The sequence below is a fragment of the Astatotilapia calliptera genome, chromosome 4 (genome assembly GCF_900246225.1).
Source record: "Astatotilapia calliptera chromosome 4, fAstCal1.2, whole genome shotgun sequence".
In the NCBI taxonomy this organism is placed as follows: Eukaryota; Metazoa; Chordata; class Actinopteri; order Cichliformes; family Cichlidae; genus Astatotilapia; species Astatotilapia calliptera.
In genome coordinates, this window is record NC_039305.1 from 2,520,875 (window position 1) to 2,538,810 (window position 17,936).

Here is a 17,936-nt window from a genome sequence, read left to right on the forward strand (position 1 = left end):
GTACAATATTATATTGGAACAATCATGCGGGGAATGCTCCAGCCATAATATAATTTATAGAAAATATAAATCAACATTTGTCTATAAATGAAAAGTACCAGATCAGACACAACAGCCTTTATCAAAAAAACCAAACAACAGCTTTAAAGTCAGAGCTCTCAATCCAGCAACATGAGAGGGAAGAGCCACGTGCACTCAACCTGTGCAATCTCTTTGTGATCAAAAGTCACCCAGAGGTTTGGGATGTTGCAGCTCTGAGCGATCAGCTGGTCGCAGCAAGTACTTGCAATCAGTCTCAGACAGCAAATGAAATCAGTGCAATCCTGAAACGACGACACTTAGTCACTGTGGTCCTATTTTGAACCTAGTGTGACCGAGCTGTGAGTGACGTGTACTTTGGTGAAAGAAATGGAGCATGATGCCAATATTATTACAAAATTGTCCTTTTTAATAGAAAACCATTGTGACTCGAACTAGTTTTACATTATTGTTAAAGAAAAGTCTCGTTTGGCCGACACGGCTCCTCCCGTATTGTGCAAAACGCTGCTGGGTCTCGTGAACAAAGACAAGGTTTCAGATCTGCAGATTTCAGCAGGCTGGATCAGTCACCAGCAGGCAAAAGCTTTTTAAAACAACACAAAAAAGATCGATAAGCTCTAAATACATCCAAATGATCATGTCTGACGTTATGCTCCCATGGCCTCACAGCTGCCCACATCTGGAGGCTCGTACTGCATTTAGGCTAAAATGGCACGGGTAAAACATCAGCACCTGGACTGCCTGACTCTGTTACTAGTGGGTGGGGTGATGAAATATTTTCATTTACAAATCTGTGGCAGCGCCCTCGAGTGTTTTGGGGACCCTCTTGCAGGAGAATGGAAGAACTCCAGGAGTTACTACTCCTGTTGTTTCGCGAAAAACCTACACAGAGGGTCCACAATAGATGCATCCAACATTCATATACAGTCTATACAGGAGCACGGTTTTAATTTTCAAAATAAAATTGCCCGTGGAGACTGAAATGCTCCCGGTGCGATTCGTCTGTCATGTCTAATCTTTACCCGGCGTGTTCTCCAGGTTAAATGTCAAAGTAATGACGGCAGCAGGGATCCAGGAGTCACATGACGCAGGACACATAAGAGCAAAGAAATCTGCAGGAAATGAATCCCAATTTGGTCCTTTAACTAAAAAACACCTACTAAAATGTCACTGATGGTGTTTGAGTTTCAAAAACATACATATCACAAAGCTTTTTTTTTTACAGTCATATTTACATTTATATATAACAGGTGTAGTGGGCGTGTTCAGTAACTACATGTGCCGCCATGGTGTCCCCTCATCATTTTAATGTTGCTCCAGGACCAGTCACACTGTTGTGATGTCACAATTTTGCAGATTCGTGGGGGTAAAGAAAGCTAAAAGATGGACGAAGTTACTGTGCCTTCACCTGCTGGATTCTGGACTTCACAGTTTGGCCTCCAACAATGTTGATTTTTGGAGCCAGAAGTGAAAAGACTGGATGAAAACTGGTGTACCAAGCTATCAGCTAATGCTAGCTAGTTTGGTTAGCAAGAATACAGTGCACCCTAGGAGCTAACATCTACAGCTGCCTGTCTCAACATGGACCTGTCCAATTCTAATAAACAAAAATCCAAAAGGAAAAGCATCCAGTTTTAGAGTTTCTTAGTACCAATTAACAGACATGCATGTCTGTGTGCTGTATCAACTTTATGGATATGAAATGTGCTAACCAAGCTGCGTAGCATTAGCCTAAATGTGAAAGCGAGATGACATCATCTACATGAAGTAGATGGTTTGACCCACGTGTCAGAGTGGCCACTTTAAGCTGTGCAGTTTTTCTGAAGGAAGAAACCATCCAGAAATGTATTTATTTTTTTATATCTGGCTGAAAACATGTTTATTTAAACAAATTAAAGTTGGACATTTTAACATAGACTGAGCCACTGCAGGAGCCTCTGGTGGTCGCTACAGGAACTGCACATTTTCATACTTATTTCAGTCTCCGAGTGTGTCGCTTGGTCTAAAAGTGATAAATCGGTACTAACTTTTCACATCATGGTGGACTCAAACCCCAAACGTCCTGTGTGAAAGGCCTGGATTTGATCCATCCACCATCACCTCCTCCAGCCAACTTTAGACTTCCAGGTGTTTTTTTCCCCCCCTAATCAAAACATGTTTTTTTTTGGTTGGAGCAACATTATTTATATTGCATTAACGCCACACCATAAAGCGACATCACAACCCTGTGGAACCATTCGTTTTATAAGTGGCTTTTCTTGTTTCTTTTCTCTTTTTTTTTTTCTTTTTTTAAACAATTTCATTGATCAAATAAAAGAAAACAAACAAACAAACAAACAAACAAACAAACAAACACAAAACAGACCAGCCAAACTTGTATCAGTCCAAAACTTAAACTATTCAGTTTATAATAATTTCAAAATAAAGCAGCAATTTCTTATTTTAAAGAAACTGGAACCAGCACCTGCATAAACAGTTTAACCCTATAGTTATCAATTTTTTTTAGATTACAACAGTAGGAACGTGGCCTTTCCAAGCCTCTCTGAGCTCTGAGGAGCTTTTTTGTCCAGTTTTGCTGCACAGCGAGTGTTTTTTGTTGTCCTGGGCTCAGAGCACGGTAAAAACAGCACTGTAGGAAAAAGAGAGTCGCTTTAAAAAAACGAAACAGACAACTAAACATGCTTCTCGTTGTTGGAGAGCTGGCAGTGGAGATCTGTTGTAAGAAAGGAGATGCACTGAGGAGTAAAAACATTTAGCACCAGTAGTTTAAAGAAAAACATAACTGTAGGGGAGGTGTGCCCACGAGTACAGCAGAGTCACAGGTTCAATAAACCCTCAGATCCGACACAGACGAAGCTGGAACCTTTAACGATCCAGCGAAAACCCTTTACTTCCAGATAAAACTTGTTGTTAGGAGTCAGTTTTCATTGTCTCGGCTCGAGCTGAACTAAAGCAGCAAAAGAGAGAAAAACGCCTGCAAAGGAAAAGTCTTCACAGAGCATTGCAGCAAAAACGAACCATTTGTTTAATATTATCTTGTTTTCATGATCACTGGATGCCAAAAATTAACCCAACCTGAGGATTAACTTCCTGATTAACCCGATCAAAGAAAGCTCGGAGACTTTTGTCTCGTTGTGTTTGAGCTAACAAGCAGCTGAATCACACGGAAAACATCCTTGATCTTACGAGATCCCTCGAGCTCGCTGCACGGATAGTGAAAGGTAATGCTCCACAGTATGAGCAAAAATATATTTTCTTCATATTCTGACTCGCAGAATTATTATGAACATGATTTTCACATGAGCGGGGCTCAACAACAATACATATGGGGGAGAGAAAAAAGACTAACACAAGTGCAGAGAGTCTCTTAGCTTTGAGCATCGGTCTCATTAACAGTTAATACGAACTTTGTGGCGTCTCCAGGTAAAATCACCTGATAGCAACGGCTCTAACAGGCGTCTCGAGTTGTGATCAGCCACCTCCCGACCATCAGCGGTTCAACCCTGACCTTTCTTGATAATAACTGGTCAAACTTCCTTTTGCAGCAACACTCTTGACACCCAATCAGACGCCGTAACCGTGACACTACTGAGCATGTGCACACACTCCCTGCTAAAAGAAAACCTTTGGTGGAGCTGAGGGTGCCCGGAAGGTCACTGATTGATGCTTCACTCTGAGGAAGACTGACATGAGGTTTGAACGATGGAGTGAACACAAAATGACTCAGAGCACCAACGAAGAGTCTCGAGAGGCAAAGTAGCACCAAAGAGAGCACCAAATACGGATCACTCCGCTGCTGAAAACAGTCCCGAGCAGACGGCCCATCTCCTCCTGTTTGAATTCGCAGCTGCTGCATGAAATGTTGACGCCTCTTTTGAAGGCAACTCGTCATCTGCAGAAGGCGTACGACCGTCTTCTGCACCTCCAGCCCTAAGACCGAACCTGCTTTGTGCTCACTCCACAGCTGTGTCAGGCTGGAAATAAAACTGGAGCAGCTCAGAGTTAAACACTCAAACATTTACAGAAACAGGACAAACAACATGGGAAAAACATGAAAATAATTAAAAAATAATTCAAAGATCTCAGCGTTGATGAACTGTGAAACCATAAAGCGTCTCTTCGATTTGAATGTGTAACTTCCAGGATGTGAAGTTCATTTTGATCCTGGTGTAACCTGCCTTTGAGAATCCCTGCAGTAACCCGTGTGTGTCTAACACCTGTTTGCTGATTCAGGCCTCAGTCTTCCCGCTCTGTCCGGGAATCTTTGTGGCGCTCCAGCCGAGCAGTCACTTTAAAACCGAGCCGAAGCCGGACAATTTCTGCTTGGCGTGCGGCTTCTCGCCGCCGTCCTCCACCAGTTGGTTTCCAGTCTCCAGGGAGCTGTTGGCGGTCTCGGTACTGCAGGTTTTAAACTCCGTCAGATCGGGATCAGGGTCAGGATCCGGCTCCGGCTGGGACTCCGCGGCCGTCTCCCAGTCCTCCTCCTCCTCTTCGTCATCCTCCTCTTTGTCTCTGTGGGTGGCCTGGCTCTGGACGAGGCAGAGCCGGGCCATGGCCTGGTTGATGGTCAGCGTGCTGATCAGGTTGAAGTCATGCATGCTGATCAGATGGAGCAGGAAATTGCGGCACAGGTTGCGTTTGACGATGAAGGCGGCGTGGTGTTCAGCAAACAGCAGACACGCTTCCTTCATCTGGTTATCTGCGATGAAGCTGGGAGGAAGACGCCAGTGGATAAGGTGAGGTTTAAAAAACAAAAACCCTGAAATAAACCAAAAAACTTCTGCAGTTTGATAAAAGCTTTGCCGAGTACATACCCACGCTTCATGACGTGCAGATTCCACATCTTCATGATCTCCTTCTCCCCCTCGTTCACGTCCATGAAGTCCTCGATTTGCTGCAATCAGAGCACACTAGTTAGCGTTTAGCATGGGCTGTATATAAAAGATGGAGGTCGATTTTGAAGCCTCAAATTTATGATTTAGGCGAGTGTCGCATCCTCTGGTATTTTAAAAAAAAAGACTTTAAATGAGACCACAAACTCTTCAGCAAAGCATTTACTGAAGTCAGAACTCGAGTTAAAAATAGGGTCGTTTTCCTCATAGAGTTCTATACAAATCAGATTTAAGAGGAGCCGCTCCCTGCAGATTTAAGACACCTCTGCACTGGCTTCATTCTTCAAACCACGGGGTTACATCCATCTTTTACATACAGTCTATAGCGTTTATGCAGGTTGGAGTCCAACATCACAGAGAAAACTTGAAAAAGAAAACCTCCCCAAAACAACCAAAGAAACGCAAGAACACAACAACCATTTGTAAACGGTGTGTGTGTGTTGAAATCTTTTTTATCGTTCATTATAAAACCTGCTTTAAGTCACAGGTTGTTAAGTCATGGGGAGCTTTAATGTTGACATCAATAGGCCAGCGGCAGAAACGTCCACGCTGACTTCTGTTACCCTCACACCAATCTGGAAAAGTTAGCATAGTTAACACAGTCACGAGAAGCAGAAGCCGTTCACAGGAGGAGAGAAGCCCGAGCGTCTGCTGAATCGTCTGAATCCTTCAGAGGTTTTTAACGATCAGAGAAAACAGTCGAGATCAAGGTGACATCTTCAACAAAAACTGGCTGTTTCGTCTGAACAACAACCCGAAATGTTTTACTCTCCAAATGTTCTCCTTTTAGAAGCAGGAGAAAGCAAATGTTTCAATATCGCTGTTTGATTATTGGAAGCGCATTTGTTTCTCTGAATTTGGTGAAGATGGAAACAGGGTTATCCTGGATTTTTCCCTTTCATGACTATTAAATTTCCTATCCCAGACTGAGAGAGCCGGGACACACCAATCAAACTTTTTACAGTTCAAACTGTGTTGATATCGAATACCGATCCAATGAAGCTTTCTACTGTTTTTATACCCGGCTTCTTCCTCCTCAGGAGCATTCCTGTGTTCGCTCGTCTGGCTCAAGCTCACCTTTACAGTCTTCTCTTTGAGCCAGTCGGGGTCCCTCTCGTCCTCGCTGTCCACTTCCATCTCCTGGGGCCTCAGCGGCAGGCAGCTGTCGCTGTGGAAGTACAGGCGATTGTGTCCACTGATGTACGTCCTCTGCGCCTCCCGATCGCCATCCTCAGACTCCAGAAACTCAGACAGGCTCGGCTTTGTCCTCTTGGGTCTGAGAGGACAGGAAGAGGATGATCAGGAGTTCCTGTCGCCCTCGGCAGCATGTAAATAAATATAAAGGTAGAGGAGAAGTTGGAGGGGTACCTGCAGACCAGAAAGTGGGTGACGGCGGTTCTCTTCACGGGGCCGTTCCTGCTGAAGGCGAAGCCCGGCTGGCTGTGGATGTCCTGAGGATTTCCTGCATACGACCCATCGTAAGACTCGTTGATAGAGACCTCAATCTTTGCTCCTTTGGGATGGGGCTGCCAAAGATCAGAGATGCATATTTAAAGGACACGCTCGACAATATGTTAAAAGATCTCAGTGCTGAATTTAAATAAGAAATACTGATGATACCCCCAAGTTTTACATTGTACGATGTTTTTAAAGTACTGGTATCTTTGATTTTATTTGTTCTTAGCTTTGATTCTAAGCCTTGTGGAGCACGCTCATCAGGTTGTAATAGAACTTAAAAATGAAACGCTCCTCGATGCTCGTGTTGACTCCAACAGCGTGTCGACTGTTTGAATCCAAAGGATTTATGCTCCTGGGGATATCTGTGCTTCTCTTCCTTTCCTAGAGCCAACATTAGCTCTGACTGACGCAGATGTGGCTACTGCACTAGATATCAAGTAATCTACCCAAGTTAGCAGGTAAGCTGATGTTGGGCAACATCTGCACGAAGACATTTTTACCTAAGAAACATGTCTGACAGAACAGGAATTTGGTTGGTAGGAAAGCTTTGGTCAAACTGGCAGTGCAAAACATGAGAGCAACAGCTGGTGTACATCTCTCACCACGTAGTTGAAGATGAAGCGGGAGTGGGACAGTTTGAGGTGTTTGACGAGACTGTACAGCTTCCTGCAGTTCAGTGTGCACCACGGACAGTGGAGGTCATCCCTGGCCTCGGTCTGCTGCCGTGTGTTGTTGTTGTATTGAAACTAGGAAAGAAAGAAACAGAGTGTGATCTCAGCTGCTGAGAAGCGACAGACTCGCTGATCTTTGACGAGGAATTCACATCCCGTTGCCACTTCTCCGGAGGTCTGAATCGACATGCAGCGGCCTTCATAAATCCCACCGTGTCTCACACTTTGATCTCGGCACTCCTTTGTTTCGCTGTCACACCTCATCGGTGGTTTTTGGGTCATTTTATCTCACCTAAACTCACCACAGGGATTCCCGACGCCCAAGAAAAGGGATTACCAATTCTAATGCTAATGCAACAACACAAAAATACCACATCTTTTACCCCATCTGTGCTCAGGTGTAGACTGACATTAACTGGTAGGATATACATGTGCCCCAGACAGAAAATATACTTCCCGTTGACGCGCATTAGAAAGTCGTGCTGGCCAAAATAAAAATTGCGTTTTGTGTCAACGAACATGGACAATTTGCCTTTTCGTGATAACTTCATGTTTTCCTCCGAGGCCAGGCTGAAAATTTGTTTTGTAAATTGAAGTGAGCTCCGTTCATACAGTTCACTCACGCTTGAATCTGTGAGTGTCCAACTTTTCTAACCATCTGTAACACACAGTCTCTCTTTCACTGGATTCTTCACGGGGGGAGAGCCGAAGCAGTGGAGAAACTACAGACAGCAGATGTCCATCAGGTGTCCATCATCCATCAGCACAGACAGCAGCTGTGCAAAGCCTTTGAATGAGGCTGTGGGTTGCCTCGAGTAACGCTCATGAAATCATTCCTACTGTTCTCTATAAAACTCTGTCACAGGTGAACACACCTGTCAGGTGTAAGATTTCACACACACTTCTGTATTATTCCTTCTTGTACAGTGTACATATTATCTATTAATGGGATTTGCACTCTCAGTCTTACTTTTTACTCTTCCTAAAATCAGTTTTATTATTTATTTTCTTTGTTTTCTTATCACATGTGTACGTTTTTGCACTGTCACAGTATAAAGCCCTCACCACTTGCTCCTGCTGTAACAACAGGCATAAGGATCCTTTGTGGGATCAACAAAGTATCCATCCATCATAGAAAAATTACAGATGTGTGTAAAAAAAGATCCACAATGACATTTAAGGGTCACAGAAATGACTGAAGTCTGTGGGAGAAACGGCAGCGTTAGCAGGTACGGACTGACCTGGTAGAAGATTCGTAGTTTCTGTCGAGGCTCAGATAAGACTTGTTCTCTTCTGGTTTGAACATCTGTATTTACCGACTCTTTCACAGCTGCAGAAGAAAAACAGCAACACTTTCACTGCTGATGTTATAGGTCAGTTTACTGAGGGCCACACTGGGAAAAGGGCCAAACATATGCAGGTTACTAGCACGTCATAATTTTATCTAAATATTAGATCATCCTGGATATAATCAACATGAAACACGAGTTTGACGCGTGTGCTGAAACACAGCACACATTATCTGTGCTACACTCACTTGGTGCGTGCGTGGCTCTCAGGGTGCTGGGTCGGGTGTCCTGGTTGGTTTCGGAGTTGCGGGTGGCGAGCGGTTTGGCCACGGGTGCGGTGGAATGATCGGCGGAGTCGCTGGTCCAGCGCAGTGTGAACTGCAGAGTCGGACCCTGAGAGAAACTCTCAAACGGAGGCAAACGCTGCAAAAACAGCAAACACGGGGTTTCACTACACAGATCAGCTGTGTGAACTGAGGGTTACTTGGTTCACGCACACAAACACACACCTTTCCATCTAGGATGGTCTCCCAGGTCGCCCTCTTCTTACCGACGGGACACTCCTCCATCTCTTGCATGGACACCTCGTACTCGCCGTCCAATAACTGCAGACGCCTGCACGCAAGTACACGACAACGTCCTCTCACTTCTGCTGCACAAACGCTGCAATGACACCTTTTCTTTCCTGTGCCAAAAGGTGCTACTGTGTGTGCGCGTCAGTGTATGTGTGTGTCTTTCACCTGTTTTTATCAAAGACTGTCATCTGAGCTACAAATGTGGTTTCTCCCTCCTCCCTGAGAGCAGAGCTCCTCCTTTTCCTGTTCACAGCTTCTTCTGAAAAGTCTGAAAAAGACACACGGTGACATGAACCTCTGCTCCGCCAAACCGTCCCTCGTTTTCTGCACGGATGTGGAGCTACGAGGGTGACTGTGTTTAATTTTTAAGTTCAAACAGCTGAAGAAATATAGATATAGATAGAGCAGCCATAATAATCTTCTGCAAGTTAAACTGGGTCAACTAAAAACTTTGAGTGAATCAAGTCTGAAGGACCCGCTATAAACGAACTCGAAACATCACTGAACTACATCAAGACTCGCCGTACAACAGTCTCACCTCCCAACATCTGATAATTTCCACTGCAGACCAATAAGAAATCTGAAGTCGTTAAGCAAAGGGAGGACTCTTTGGCATCTAAGAAGTTGGTTTAAACTCGTAATTCTACTCGCTGCTATTCTGATTGGATCCAACCAAAGTTGTCTCAATGTGTGTTACCAAAACATATGACACATTTCCTGTCCCCTGATGATTTAAGCCCTACTGACACTAGTAACTGGTTAACAACTTCCTGTGACAGTTTCCCACCAGTACTGGCAAAACTGTCATGGACTCACGTGAGGGGTGCTTTAACTTCATTGGTGTTTGAAACCAAAGTCAAATCCTGCTTCCTTTCACTATCCCAGTTTACGGCCTAAATCAGGATTTTCTCCAATAGTTTAGTTCATGTTTTCTTTTTCATTGCAGGGGATGATCGGATGACAAACAAAGCAAGTTGGCTTTTTGCTACAATCCCATTTTCTTGTCCTTGGTTTGTCTTGCTCTGTCAAGCTTTTGCAAAGCTGCAGAGATGAGACCCACCCAATAACCCACTCTGCCCACCTCTGCTGTGGTGAATCTCGCCATTAGCAAGCCCGTTGATCTGTGTTCGTGGATGCCCGGGTCGTGACACTCTGAAGAGCAGCGAATAAGATTTGACCATGTGAGAGTTGCTGGGTTCAAACTCGCTGCTGGGAACCAGCAGGGAGGGGTAGGAGCTCAGCTTGGCCTGGACCCCGGCGCTCGTGTCTGGGTTCAGAGGGACTTGCTTCTTTCCCGTGGGGACCTGCTTCACCGGACAGCTCACGTCCTACACAGGAAGCAAGAAAAGGAAACTTCGTGTGTTTCATTTAGACGTGCAAGCTGTAGAAAACCAGCAGAGGAAATTCATGACACACACCTTCCTCTTCTTGTGGCAGACTTTGACCAGGAGCACCTCCAGAGACACCGAGTTCTGCTCGTTCTCGCTGTCCTGAGAGAGTTTTCCTGTAAACAAACAACACAAAAGATTTCCTGTTAGTCACAGTGGGATCAGTGGAAACGATAAAACAAAGTGCCGATATGGAAAAACGTACCAGCTTTATGGAAGAAGCCAGTAAAGGTGAGCTGAAGATTGGAGGCCAAGCTGTAGAAGAGGGGAAAAGTTCTGAGATATTTTTAAAACCAAACATTGTGAAGTTTGCAGCTATAAAAGGAGGCGTTCTGGTGCCAGAGAAAGCAGCATCAAATAAACAAAAATGTGAAACTTGAGAATCTCTTTTTGCTACAGCACTGTTTTCCTGCTAAAAATGGACTTTTAGGTGTGGATGTACCTCAGCGGGATCGCTCCACATGTAGCTGGTGAACTTTTTATTGATATTTTGTCACCTGATAAACAAAAACGAGCTAAATGTTTTCTAGAAGCTTGGAATGGAAAGCAGAGAGTCCTGCAGGACTGAGCGCTTACCTGTGAGTCTCCTGTTCCCCTCTCATCTTCTCCACTTTGAACAGAAGATTGTCAACCTTGTAATTTTTCCTGCACATGGAGACAAACGGCAGCAGTTAGCAATCGTACAACCAGCCCACTGAAAGTCCAAACATGCAGAAACTCAGTGGCAAACGTCTTGTTTCTGGAGGAAGATCAGGTTCTTGTCCTCGGGACAAGGACGTAATCTGGATTACGGCACACTACACCCGGGGTTATACAGCTGCAGGCAGATTGAATGACTCGTTTTTCTTATAAGGGCTAACGACACCTCTCAATATTAGCTTCTGTCATTTAAAATCTTCCTCCTCACACTCAGAGTCCTGAATGATCACATCTCAAAGTAGGGGTGGGCGATATATCGAATTCACTGTGTTTTTCTGCGTACGATGGTTAAAATGGCTTTATTGTAACCATCAAGTATAAATTGCCAAACAATATTAAGCTGTCTGTATGTAATTCACTGTGACTTTCTGTCCAGCACACTGCGCTGAGCAGGCGCTTATATACTACCAGATTCAGACGAGAGGGAATGAAACTCGCTGTCATTTGGATTCCACGAGGATGACGCCGAACAAAATCCGGTAATTTGCAAAACATGCTGCAAAAAGTAGAAGTACCACAAAATATCCCACCAGCTGAAAAGTCATCCAATGCAAAGGTAAGGCCGTTTTAACCGCTGCCTGTCAACGTCAATGTTAAATAAATGAGCTGTGATACCGGTGACTGTTCTAGGTCAGTCGTTTTTATAGTCACTGTCTAGACTTTTGTTTTTGTAATTTGAGGTGATCATATTTTTTAATTTTACAATTTGTACATGTTATAAGCACAAAAAAGCACCTTTTTAAATTCAGTCGTTTTATTTTCTCTCATCAAATCTTGCTTGATGTACTTTTGTTGCTTTGATCTTCTGTTTGTTAAAGGTCTGGTGTTGACCACAGAACGAGGTTCACTGTGACAGTGTCGTCATTAGAGAAAACCTCTGTGGGCAACTGATGGTTAAAGATAATGGTTAAAATAAGGCGTTTCTATTCATGTAGTAAAATATATGTTTGAAAGTAACTTTTGTTTTTTGAGTTTAGTTAAACAGGGTTAGGGTTGGTTACACATAAATCGTGTATCGCGATATAGCCAAAAAGCATTGTGATTTTATGTTTTCCTCACATCGCCCAGCCCTGTCTCAAAGACCACACAGTACCAGCACTTACCTCTGTGCAGGCTTATACGCGTTTCCTGGAGTTTCTAAAAGTAGGACGCGAGGCAGAGTCTCGTTCTTGTCAAAATGGAGTTCTTTCTCACCACCTTCTCCAAGTCTTGCTCACAGGAGATCATCTGATTGTTGAGGTTTCTGCCGTTAATTTTCTGTTTATACGAACCAGCGTTTTGTGACATAAACAAAAAGGAGTTGTTCTAAAACGGTGCTGCAGCCCACACTGACGGGTCACGGACAGCCAGAGGAAAAAATAAGAGGTGAAACTTAGTTGAATAATTGCATTTCCTTTGGTAAATAACAACTGTCAAACGGAAATATGCTTCATTTAAAACTGAACTGTTTTGTTGATAATATCTTATAATATTTATATATTTAAAAAAAAAAAAAACTGTTGGAAGTGGGAAGCAAGCTTTTTATCAGACAGAGGATTCACTGAAGACTGCACCAGGCTCAGTGTAAGATAAAGGAGGATTATTTTGAACTGTGAATCATGCAAAGCTGTTTTAACAGTCCAAGAATGAAAACAAATTAGCAGAGTAGGTGCCCTTTAAAAAGGAGGAGGAAGAGGAGAAAGAAGAAGAAGAAGGAGGAGGAGGAGGAGGAGGAGGTTTAAAAGCTGAAATAAACTTTTCGTCTTTGAGCTTTTAGACTCGAGTGAAGTGAGGGAAAAGGCACTTTAAACGACGTGGCTGACAAAACTCTTAAATGGTGTGAACGCACAATAAGAGGTATTAGGTATTGAATTAATATCAGCAGAAGGATGACGACGTTTCTGACGTTTTGGTTTGTGTGTCTGCTTGAAAGTATTTTATTCAACTGCCAGTTTAAGTCAGCATCGCTGGCAAGTCCTGATGTGTTCTTAAATAAAATTAAATAGAGAAGCACGTCCCCCCAGCTCATAATGGCTGCACACCGTTTGAGTTTTGTAGTGCATGTACTCTGGAGAGCTAACATAAATAAAGTCCTGTCCAGCTTTAACCTGAGCTGTACTCTAATGAGCCAAAGTAACTGAGAACAGCTGTGAGGTAACCTTCACATCTGTAGGCTGTCTTCAGGCCCAAGCAGTCTCATTTTAATGACCGCTGCAGAGGGAACTACAAAAACCATTAACATCTATACGCCGCCAAGCATCCAGCACCACACTGCTGCTACAGGACTGTAACATTCAAGCTATTATTTTAATGGAAATGCTCCTGCTTACAGGAAATTTCAACTTCATTTACGAGCTCAGTCATTTATATGGCTTGCTATGGATTTTTAAATTTACTTTAGAACTTTTCAGTGACTGATGCACTAAATGTTTTCTGAAACTTTATAGGCTTTCAACTTGTTGGTAATTCTTCCATTATTTGGCATCTTAACTGTATACAGGACATAAACATTGAAACTTTGGGCTTTCCTTTCCTGATTGATGTTGATCCATTTGTTCCTTATCAGAGCTCCAAGTTTATCAGACTGTGGCCTCCTGCTTGTCCAATCACTTTTAAAGTCTGCCCATAGATTTTCGATTGGATTAAGATCTGTTGAAATGTTAATTTGATGTGTAGCTTCTTACCAAACTCCTCCTGGATCGCTGGAAGAAGCTGGTGATTGTTTGAGTTTTTAGCAATAATCAGTTACAAACCTGTGATCAACTTGGAGCTCTGGAGGAAGGAACGGATCACCAATAATAAGACTTGCCCCAGAAGCTGATCTTGAGCATGCTACCAACGATTTTAGAAGTCATGAAGAAGAAGGGTCTAAACTATAAATACTGACTTTTTGTAGAGATGTGATTAGTTCGGTAGTAAGTCTTCGAATCTTATTTTTCTCTATAATCATGGAAATATGTAACAATAATATAACTATAACCTAAACAGGAACGTGTATAATTTTGTACATCCTTATTACGATAATGATTTAAATCATCATTAATGACCAGAGAAAATGACAGAAGGGCTCCATTAATGCTCATCTTAAAAATTCCAGTAGATACTATACCCCATGTTTTAGTAGCTACAACAGCCTGGTTGGTATCTTTAGGGTTAAACACACAAAATGAGCCAAATTACCTGAGACCCTGTACATTTAAGGCAGGCTGTGTACCCCCTTCTTTTCCAAGAAGCCATACAAGAGAAACCGTGTCCTGCTCAAACATTTTATTGCAGTCTCTCTCTCTGCAGCAAACTCAGCTGGGCGCAGACCCAAAGATCACCTCTGTGTAGAAGGAGTTACATGAACTTCAGTTTCTGATAATCCAACCATTTAACAACCCTGCTGGTTTCCTGCTTCCTTATCTTCTGGTTATTAATGCTTTAAATAAAACAGTCAATAACTGTGGTGTGGCCCTGAGTCTCTTCATCTCAAATCACAAGTTGCGTTTCATGTGACTGAAGCATGCACCACTGCAGCGCAAAGTGAAACTGAGCTGAGCAGCAGCAGACACCTGGTTCAAAACCTCCAATTCAAATCAAGAACACACACACACACACACACACACACACACACACACACACACACACACACACACACACACACACACACACACACACACACACACACACACACACACACACACACACACACACACACTAACAGCCAACAAGTCCACAGCAACAAGAGAAAACTACTGTCATGCAAAGAGAGAAGAAGCAAAAATCCAAAAACCAGCAGAAAACAATCTGTTTAACCTCATAGTAGAGCTTAAAACACAAATAACAAGTGACAGCATCTTTTTAACAATTAAATTGGGTTAAAAACCTCAAACACATTAAACAAAAAACCCCAAAACATTCAACAATAACAGCTTAATCATAACTTAACTTGATATAACTTTTAAAGTTAGATTATAGTAAATGGACTGGTTCTCACATATGACTTTTCTACTCTACCTGAGCACTCAGTGCTTTATACAACATTACCTGTCACGTGTCTCAGTTAAATGCTGAATAACTTCCTCTCTATGCTCCTTTCTTTAACACTAAATCCATGATTAATCTGCCCTCTAACAAAAAGCTAAATAAAGTACCACAAACTAAACCAGAGAGACGTTTGGAGGCAGCTCAGCTGCAGCTATCACTTGCACCATTTTAAACACTTATTGAGGTCTGCAAAATAAAATGCATGTCCTGCAACATAACAGAAGTTGTGACATGCCCTTTGTAATCCAATACAATCCTTCGGTGTGTCGTCTGAACCACAGACAGCCTCATGTGTATCAGCGTGATCTTTTTTTTCCTTCCCCTGCAGAGTCTGTATGCAAAGCAGCTCAACTGAAAAAACCTTCTATCTCAGCTTTAACTGATCGAGGCAGCCTCCACGTGTCAGTTAGCTCTCACTCATGATAACAACTGACCTTCTTTCTAAGAGTCAAACTTTTTCAATAAACTTTAAAACCCGAGAAAGTGACAAGTACAATTTTTGCTGAAAAAACACGAGATCTACACATGAATCACATTGAGGTGCATTAAAGGAAAATAAAAATTATAGCTAAAATTGTAAAAAAAAAAACAAAAAAAACAAAACAAAACAAAAAAGCTTGTTAACAGTCTGAGTTTTTACCTTTTGATGTTATTCCTTGAGTTTCTGTGGGACATGTAAGTGAGTGTCCTGTGCAAAAAGATGGGCTGAAATGCAGAAAAACAATGTTTTTTTAAATACACATCAGTAATTTATGAAACGTAGAGACTATCTGAACTGTTAAGTTTAACGAAGTTAAAAACTTACAGCTATCAAGTTTCTTGTGCGGAGAAACCTGTAGATTTGGGTTGGTTCTGCAAATAAACAGTCCAAATGTCAGAACATTAATTCATGTATTATTCACTAGAACTGCACCAACATACCCAGTGATATTTTTTTTCCGACTACCTCAGTTTATCTACCCTGCCACATCAGTTCAGAGTTGACTGAATATCCAAATATGGTGTAACTAGAAGCTAAAAACCTTTAAAACATTCTTACTTGCTATGACATAAAAGGGGAAAGATGACCATTTTCAAAACACATGCTATGGATCCATTTTAAATATCAGTATCAGTGCATCGTCACGTAGTTTCGTTTCAAGTAAAGTACCACACATTTGCCACTTGAACCTTCAAGAATAGGAATTTTTCTCCATTTCACAGCTACTCTGACTGTTCAAAGTTTAAAAAAAAGAAAAAGACATCTGGAAGCACAGTTTTTGACATTTACTGAATTATGAAAACTTAGAACTATGAATTATAAATAAGTTAACAACAATCCTGCAGAAAGAGAAAGTTAAAAAGCAACAGCAGAGACTATATTAATTACTAGGTTTGTCTGGGTCTCTCTGACACAAGTTTCAGGATGTAACATTGAGTGTGATGACCCTCCAGGACATGCAGTTAAGAGTAAATGGACACATTTACTCTTAGAATTACTGTGTACAGTACCGGTTTGTAGATAATAATAAAAGTACGGCATTAAGTCAGCTCTCTTCCTCCTGCTACCGCTGCATGCACATGGCCGCAGGAAAGCTTCCTATAAGCTTAAATTAACACTTTATACATGCAACCCGATGACAGCAGTAACTTACTCTCGAAGGCCTGCAGGAACAACTCGTGGTCGGCTTGAATAAGTTGCATGTTGGGCTTCTTGGCTGCAGCCATCGAGGCGGAGGACGGCTGGTGGTGGTACAACCCATTGGGTTTACCTCCAGAGCCCAAGCCCACCGGATGGCTCTGCTTGTGAGGAGCCATTACAACAGTGAAAAAAAATAAGAGAAAGATCAAAGAAACTCTCCCACCACCAAATGCGAGGTGGTGTAAAATGATAAAGAAATGCGGCTCCTCTTCCTTTGTGAAAACAAAAGAGCAGCAGTGGCAGAAAATCAGCCGCTCAGGAGAAACACCGCCTACTCCCCATTTTACACAACGATTTGTAAAGTTTCTCCTCTTTTATATCCGTCATTGGCGAAACTCCGACTTAACGCTCTCGACGAGGAACAGGTTAAGCAGTTGGTGAGGGCGGTTAACAGACTTGAAATGCGCGAAACAAGAGAACAGCCTCCGGCAGGCGGATTGCTAGCTAACTGGCTAACTTCCTTAGCCAGCTAGCAACCACCTTGCGCTAACCGGTTAGCATTGTCCAGCGCTCTGACTTTACCGACGACGACCACGCGCGTTTCTATCACGCGACATCTCATAAATCACATAAACGATAGTCTTTCTGAGGCTTTGGTGCCACAACAACATCAAATTCACAGTAGCTCTCGCCGAGCGCCTGTTTCCAAGTTGGGATATAGACCCCGGAACACAGCAACAAAGCACTCATACATCCGGTTGGAATTTCCTAAATAAAGTTTTAATTTATTTATGACATTGGCAAATGCATATTTTACCCGTTTATACGCGGTAATTGTGCATAAATTGCAATCAGAAAAAAATTAAATAGAAAATCTTACAATACAAAGTAGATTTAAAAAAAAAAAAAAAACCCTCACGCAATTGTTCAGCTTTTATTAGGAAGGCAAACTTCCTTTATGTGGCCTCAATTCAGCGACTTCACAGATATACGTTGCGTCTTCGTGTCCACCTTCTAAATACCTCTGTCCAATCATCGCGCTCGTCAGCGAGACTCTGAAGAAGGCACGTTTTGCCGCCCGTTGCGTTGGGTAGCGAGCCAGAAGGTCTGAATATGCATACATTATTCACGCAAGTCACTAACTGTGAAAATAAATAAATAAATAAATAATAACAATAATATTATTTATCTAATTTGGGGAATCTATAGCCAATAAATCATCACATTTGACTACAGACAAAATAGATTAAAATACTATTCATGTTTTTACATATAAATGGTATCATTGTTATTTTT

General features: G+C 42.4%; 1 protein-coding gene across 1 annotated transcript; it reads right to left on the reverse strand.

Moving 5' to 3' along the window:
- Positions 1-2,416: 2,416 nt before the first annotated feature.
- On the reverse strand, positions 2,417-17,391 carry LOC113020216 (polycomb protein suz12-B-like). The gene is made up of 16 exons (XM_026163987.1): positions 16,654-17,391; positions 15,825-15,871; positions 15,660-15,724; positions 10,889-10,957; positions 10,518-10,567; positions 10,343-10,428; positions 10,006-10,252; positions 9,090-9,192; positions 8,859-8,964; positions 8,598-8,772; positions 8,302-8,390; positions 6,992-7,135; positions 6,300-6,457; positions 6,009-6,207; positions 4,854-4,933; positions 2,417-4,749 (listed from the first exon to the last, which is right to left on the reverse strand). The coding sequence occupies exons 1-16, from the start codon at positions 16,814-16,816 to the stop codon at positions 4,326-4,328; spliced, it is 2,205 nt and encodes a 734-aa protein (XP_026019772.1). The 5' UTR covers positions 16,817-17,391; the 3' UTR covers positions 2,417-4,325.
- Positions 17,392-17,936: the final 545 nt, after the last annotated feature.